The sequence below is a fragment of the Anarhichas minor genome, unplaced genomic scaffold, assembly GCF_050575085.1.
Source record: "Anarhichas minor isolate MPS153535 unplaced genomic scaffold, ASM5057508v1 ptg000136l, whole genome shotgun sequence".
Lineage (NCBI taxonomy): Eukaryota > Metazoa > Chordata > Actinopteri > Perciformes > Anarhichadidae > Anarhichas > Anarhichas minor.
In genome coordinates, this window is record NW_027466582.1 from 15,956,912 (window position 1) to 15,964,528 (window position 7,617).

Below are 7,617 nucleotides of genomic sequence, written 5' to 3' on the forward strand. Positions count from 1 at the left end.
GAATTTAAAAGTGTTAAAATGAAGTCACGTCGCACCACTGCCCGAGGAGCTATTAGGCTTAAGAGGCACAAATGTTAGTGTACATTTCCTGCTTTTGAAGTGTAGTCCATGTGACCCCGGAGGACTCGACAGGTGAGTGTGCAGGAGTGCACGTCGGGCCGATGGAAACGCTGATGCACTGCGTTTAGGAAAGAGATTATACTACCAGGCTACAAACTGCAGCATCACTCTCTCACACACACACACACACACACACACACATTGTTTACAGTGTGCGACTGCTCTGTTCACTGTTTCTGCATAACCTGCGTTAGAACCATCACGTCGCGTCCTCTTTCTGGGGCCATTTCTGTTGTACAGGAGACAATTGTGACTAAACCATCTTGGGTAAAATTCCTAAAAGGGATAGTTGGGGTTGTATGAGGTACAGTCAGTGCAGTACCCACAGTAGATGATGGTCGGCACGCCCCCAGTTTGGACAAGCACGGCGAGCAAAGGGATGTAGTGCTGTGGAGAGATGTATGCAATTCCTAGAGCTGTGTCTCCATCCATGAGGCCATTATGCAACATAAACAAACTTGCAATGAAGAGTTTATCTTTACTTATATGGCCAAAAGTATGTGGACACACCTACTTTTGTCTACTCTTTTTCTGAGTTTATTCTAACCGGTCTGGGCGCCTTAGATGTAATCCAGGGAAATGTTAATGCTGCGACTTACAATAAAGGTTTTGACAATAGTGTTGGTCCCGTTTCAACACGGCAATGGCAACCGAAAGAGAATATTGCATTGACCAAATAACGACAGATGCATCTCAAATTTTTATTCACATTTATTTTTCGCTTTTAGTGTGCTCACAGAAAATTAGAACACCTTAAGCAGAGGAGTTTAATAGCAATTTTTTTTTTTTTTTTTTGTAAGCAAAGTTACATTCCATCTCTAAAGTCAAACTGGTCAAAGCTTCTCCAGTATTTACACAAGGAAAAGAGAGAGAGAGACAAGATGCTACACAAACATTTGCATCTGATAGATTCCTTAAGTTTTTGTCAAAGACCACTGAAAAAGCATCGCCTGCTGTAATCAAAAAACATACCACAGTATATAAACAGTTAACCATTCCACATATCACAGCTTGGTTTGGACTTCAAAATTGCTGAAGAAGGTCACCCGGGATGACTTTTTGTCTGTGTGTGTGTGTGTTGCGTTGTTATCTTACAAAAATGAGCGGGTGGAAAAAAAAGAGCTGCAAACTTCATGTGCTTCTTGATCAAGATTTTTTTCATTTTGTACAATAATCACAGTTAAAAACACCCCGCCTATACATACTTACATTTTTTTATTAAAGTCATAAAACCAACAGTAAACAATAAAGTCTATACAACTTGTATTTCTACTGAATCACTGACTGGTACAGCTAATGAGAAGTGAAAAAAGCTCCTATGCGTTTATATGACTTCCTAAAAAAAAAAAAAAACTAACTCTGGGATTTTATTGTTTTATTGTAAAAAATGACTTAGTGTTGCAAAAAGCGTACGGGCGTGTATCGATGTTGGTCTCATAGTTTTTGTTTCTTTTAGACTACTCTTTCCTTAATAGTCTACCCCCCCAACGAGCTTGCCTCCCTTGCCTTTCATTTACAGCTCACCCCCCTCCGCCCCCCCTGCCTCCTTCATACCACGGGCATGTCCATACCATTTTGTTTACATTTTGTATAAAAATTCCAAAAAAAAAGGAAAAGAAAATGTAATACTGATGAAAAAATATATGGCAGAGTGTGGATGTATTTAATCTGTTGTACATATTGAAGCCACCCACCTCCCTACAGCCCGTTGGAATGGAAGTAACAAGGGGCCGAGATGGGTTTTGTGTAAAGGGTTGGGGGGGGGGGGGGAATGGAAACCAAAAAAAAATCAAAAAATAAAGAAAAGCTTTAAAATATCCCTTGTTGTTGACAAGTTCTTCAAAGCCAGGACCTGGCGTCACTCCAACATACAAACAGGGAAATGTTCTTTGATTATCTTTCTTTTTTTAATTTTTTTTCTTTCAAATTTCTCCCCTCTTTCCCCCTTGAAACTTATTCGGCGGCCTGGGCGGCTGCGGCCTGGGCGGCTGCGGCCGGGGCCTCCGCCGCTGACGCCGCCTCCTGCGAGGCCGGGGCGGCCTCCTCCGTCTTGGGCGCCTCCTCGGCCGGCTTCTCCTCCGCCTTCGGCTCCTCTGCCTTCGGCTCCTCTGCCTTCGGCTCCTCTGCGGGCGCGGCGGCCTCCTCTGCAGGCTTCTCTGCCGCCTCCGGCTTGGCCTCTACCTCCTCCTTGGTGGGCTCCGCGGCAGGTGCGGCCTCTCCCTCGGCGGGCTTGGCCTCCTCGCTGGCAGCCGCTGCCTCCTCCGTGCCCTCGGCCTTGGCCTCCTCTGTGGATGCCGCAGCATCAGCACCACCAGCAGCTGCCGCCTCCTCCTCGCCCTCCGCTCCATCCCCCGTCTCCTTTTTGGTCTTCTTGAAGGAGAAGCCGCTGAGCTTGAACGACTTCTTGAAGGAGAAGCGCTTCTTCTTCTTCTTGGGGGTCTCACTGCTGGCGGACGGGGCGGCGGCGCCATCCTCTGCCTTCACCGCCTCTCCCTCGGCGGCAGCAGGGGAGGCCGCCTCTACCTTCTCCCCATCCGCGGCCTCCTTCTCGGCGGGGGCATCCTCCGCCTTGTCGGCCTCCTCCTTGGGGCTCTCCTCGGCCGCGGCACTGCCGTTGGCCTGCACCTCCTCCTTGCCGTTCTCGGCTGCGGTGGGAGAGGTGTCCCCGTTCACTTTAACGTGTCCATTTTCCTAAAGAGAAGAAACAGTGGCTGTTATTGGATTGCAAAGAGCTGGCATGGGTTTTAACAGCAGAGCCGGGCAGTGCCACTGGTGGACACTAGGGGCAGCAGACACCATCGAATCAGCTCTGACTAAAGCACTGCATCCTGGACTCGGGTTCTACTTTCAAGACACAAATAATAATAAATAAATAAATAAATAATCAAAATAACAGTCATGCAGTAGACTTAAAATACAACGCAATTCCTCTCTCTTTTTTTTGCCCCAGGATTTCATTGACATCCTGAGCGAGGGGTCGGTGTCTGGTGCCAAAGCAAAGCAGCTGCTCATTAAAACAGCAGATGCTCATTAGTCCAGCAGGTCAGGGAGAGTAGAGTTCAGGTACATATCCTAAAAATGTTTAAAATGCAAATGGGGTTCTGAATTGTTTATTTTCCAAACTCTTAAAAAAGAAAAAAAAGCGACTAAAATCAGCACACGCTCCTCTCTCTCTCTCCCTCCCCCTCTCAGGGGCGCACCACTGGCTCCCAGTCTCCCCTCCTGCGCGACAGCAGGCTGCCATCTCCACTTTCTAGTCGAGCATCTGTAACAAAAGGAGCGGCGCTCCGAGCGCACACAGCCCTTTTGTTGCCGTCGCGCATCTCGTCTAATATTTAGCGAATTGTGGCGAAGCTGTTCCATCTCATGCTGAAATGTATTTATTTTTAGAGCACATCCGCCAAAAAACCATCCAAACACACGATTCCATTCAAATGCAACAATTATATTTGTTTTATCCACAATTGGCTTCTTCATGAATAAACTCTTGTTTTATCAAGTAGTTTCCTCCAAATATCCGCTCAATACACCGTTTCCTATGAAACAATAGACGTATCAAATGCTCATCTGTTGCTCGTGAACTACAATATATTCCAGATTTTAAAATCAAGCCTTAACATTTAGTTTAAACTCCAACCGCTGATCTCCATTCAATCTATCCACGATTACGCACGGATTTGCGCCCCGAGAGCGCAGCCCGACCAGATTCTCTCTCTACCCCCCCCCCCCCCACACCCCACACTCCCCGCCCGGATGGATGCGATGGAAGCTGGATGATAAAATATCATTTACCTGTCCGTTGGTCTTGGTGGGTGAAGCAGCAGCAGCAGCAACCTCTCCGGGCTTTTCAACCGCGGTTTCAGCCTTTCCAGCTGTCCTGGACAATTGCGCTCCCATGCTTTTAGCTCCAACAAAGAAACTGAACCGATCCCCACACACGCACACACACACACAAAAAAAAGCGAACAAAGACCCCACAAGCCTCTTTGTTGAAACGCAAAGCTCTTCGCTGCTGTCTCCCCTCTCTCACTCTCTCTCTCTGCGCAAAGAGGGAAAAAGTTCACTGGGGAAACGCGAAAGCAAAGTCCAGTTGAGAGCGACTGAGTGTTTTTCAGAACAGCAGGGAAAAGCCGACAGGTTGGGGACGAGCAATACAATCCCAGATCGGTTGGCCGTGCCGCTGCAGACGGGCTGCAAAATGGAGAAATTTCCCTTGTTGCTATTACGATGCGGAGTCCAACGCCCAAGTGAAGAGATGAATGGGCGCTCCGAGCGATGACGGCACCGCACTCCGATTCAGCCAATCACGGCCGCCGCCGAAGGAGCGTGGGCGGGGTTTGGGGGAAAGGGAGTGAACAATAGATTGTAGCGCTGCGTTCACGGTACGTTGGTATAATGGATCACAAAAACAAAACAGAATCGGTCATTTTTTTAAATAAGTGGGAATGACACCATACCAAACCACGCGATGATTTGTTTTGCTTTTGAATGGCAGTTACTCAACCATAGGGTTCAAATATGGAAGTTTTAAACATGCAAATGTTTACATTCTACCTTCTTTCTGCACTATTAAGTCATGCTATGATCGGTGACTGGAGGTCCACTTACTAGTTTTCTGGAGCTATTTGTGAAAGATCATTACTCTTTAATGAAACATAAGCTATATTTAACTAATACTTTTTCAGGGCTTCAGGGGCTGTGAAATGGAAATTCATCAACTCAAATTATTATTATTTTTCATTCATACTACGTATATCATTTGTAACGCTTTGGAATAGTTGATTGTTTTTGGTAGTATTGTCAGACATGTCAGACAAATCCCTATGGAAATGTTCTGCGGACAAGGCGAACACTTAATATATGTGGTCTAAGAAATAAGCTAGAGGTCGGTTCTGGATCAGGTTCTACGTTTTTGCACCCAATACCAGAACCCTGACATAACCAATCCAAAAAGGACCTGAGGGCAGTCTGATCAGACATGAGGATGATTAGACCAGGTTTGGAATGCAGTGGACCCGATCAGACCCTACCACATATCACATGGTCATAGCTGATGGCGAGCTTCAACCCGAGCCAAAAGACTGGGACCCTGCCCGATCCTAATTCGACGGAATACACAGTCATTTGGACCTGACCTGACTCAGGTCTTGGGTCGGAGATGTTTCTTAGGAAAATTAACCCATGAAGGTCTGTAGCCCAGTGGTGGATCATTGAAGGGGCTCCAAGGGGAGTCCCTAGCAAAAAAGAGGAATCATATATTCACACTGTAAATCCATCCACAAGTGACACTATGACTACAATGGGTTTCATACACTTTCTGTAGTAAAACATTGAAAGCAAAAAATCCTATCAGATGGGGACAAAATCGTATTAAATAGAGGTCCATGGTCTAGTTTGCATCAGTGTCGGGGTCCTTGATGTGAAAAGGTTTGGGAACCACTGCTCTAGACTAGTCTATATTTTACAGGTAAGTAACGTATACAAGGATACTGTCGTTCATATTATCACAAACACAAATGGCCTGGGTGATGAAATCCCAATTTCGTGGTTTGACACCATAAATTAGCCGTACCCTGAATCATTTTGAGGTCATTCGGCATCTGAAAATTTTTCATGATCCTTATTCCCAGTCGGAACTTGTATGTACAATTGTTTTTAGTGTGTCTTGAATGCAGCACCAGAGATTGGAGCATCAACTTGTTCTGGCCACAGTTGATCTGCTTCACAAACCCTAACTTTAGGATAAATATATTTGAACGCGTTCTCTGGATTGAATTGAACAAATGTCCTATTTCCATAGTTTTCCTGGACTAACTGATGACGGCACCTTCACTTGTGATAGCGCTGCTCTAAGCATTCACCTGGGGGTGTTGGTCAAAGCCTACATCAACATGGGATCATTAAAACTTTACAGCAGGGACGGAAACACAGAGAGAGGAAAGATAAAACATCGGAATCATCACAGCCACACCTCCTGTGTGTGGAGGTAGCAGAGGGGCTGTGGGAATGGGCGTGTACCCTGTGCGGCCGTGTTGACGACCATGTGATGTGCCCAGAGGGGAAGGTTGCAGAGCGTTCAAACAGGTCCCTCGGCCCACATTTGCAATGCAAATAGCTCACACAAGCACAGGCGGAGTCAACTGTCCTCCACAGAACAAACTGAGGTGGGCTGTCTTCTGCTTTTTAAATGCAAAACAGCCCCGTGGAGGCCACTCTCACCTGGGATGCAAACTACGGCACTGGTTTCAGTTGCTGTCGTGCCTAGTTCGCGCTACACGACTTTTTAGCCCTGACTTTCCAACTCGGCGACAGTTTTTTGAAGTTCCCCGACAAAAAGCCCCAGATCAGACGCAAGTCGGCTCGCAGATCGAACGCTCGAGGAACATTACAGATTTCTAGCATGCAAGACACGGGTTGAGGGAAAACCATGGGGATGGGTAACAATAGGAACATTTGCAGCACGGACCAAAGGCTGTTAAGCATGCATGTGAACACGTGTGCCGACGACATCAACAAGCATGACTACAAGGGAAGTTCAGCGGAATGCTTGAAGAAATAAAAAACATCCTGTCCCGCGCGTGCGGTATCACGTCGGGCTGCAGAATTAATCAAATATTCATCGCAAATCACGATTTTGGCTTCCCACAATTGAATAAACATGATCGACTTGCAATATTCACGTTTCAAACGCGCCCTCCGCCGCATATCAAATCGAGCGCCTCCTAAACTAACAAACAGCCACATGGGGACGATTGCAGCGGTAGCCGGTTAAAACCTCGAACACGTGGCTGCAGTCCAGAGTAGAAGAGTAATGCACTGTATATTACTTAATGCACCGAGTTCAGGGTAGGAAGAACCTTATTTTAAGTCCTATTTTGATGCAAAGATTTGTACGTTAGCGGGAACGTAGTTTAACGGAAGCTGAAGCCGTGATCTCTTCATTCAAATGTGAAAGTATTTTGAACTCAGTGGATAATCGGAATAAATAAACGTGAACTCATTATTATTGATTATTATTCCGGCCCTAATTGATCAGCCCTGGTTTTACATCATTTCCTTTTGCTTGAAACAAACTGTGGTTCCAAAATGTTGACGTCAGCATGAAGGTTGACCAAAAAACAAACTACTTGCTTTTTGTTTTGGTCAAACTACTGTTTCCTAGGTCAAGAATGGACTTTCATGCGCAATTCCATAGATATAACACTACGCCCGTCTTACACCATCTCGTAAAATCATTGAAGGTATGAAAAATGAATCATACAAATTTTGATAAACAATAATCTTAAAATTGCTATTGCAAAACCTAAAGATGGTCAATTATTCATCACATAAGACGGAAGAAAAGAAGCAAATCTTCACAATTACACCAGCAAATACTTGGCATTTATTTTCAGTGACCAGCTGAAACTGAAAACCAAGCATGCAGGAGAGCTACGGTGGCCTCCCCAAGAACAGGAATGGCCCTATCTAGAGTAACTCCAGCTGGTAAAAATGACC

General features: G+C 45.8%; 1 protein-coding gene across 1 annotated transcript; it reads right to left on the reverse strand.

Annotated features, from left to right (window-relative positions):
* Window positions 1-813: 813 nt before the first annotated feature.
* Window positions 814-4,347, reverse strand: marcksa (myristoylated alanine-rich protein kinase C substrate a). The gene is made up of 2 exons (XM_076084779.1): window positions 3,913-4,347; window positions 814-2,811 (listed from the first exon to the last, which is right to left on the reverse strand). Exons 1-2 carry the CDS (start codon window positions 4,015-4,017, stop codon window positions 2,074-2,076), a joined length of 843 nt encoding a protein of 280 aa, XP_075940894.1. The 5' UTR covers window positions 4,018-4,347; the 3' UTR covers window positions 814-2,073.
* Window positions 4,348-7,617: the final 3,270 nt, after the last annotated feature.

Excerpts from the sequence above, each read along its gene's own strand:
- marcksa (XM_076084779.1), bottom strand. The coding sequence starts at position 4,017 with ATGGGAGCGCAATTGTCCAGGACAGCTGGAAAGGCTGAAACCGCGGTT. Across the intron at positions 2,812-3,912 it reads CCACCAAGACCAACGGACAG|GAAAATGGACACGTTAAAGT; the intron begins GTAAATGATATT and ends TCTTCTCTTTAG.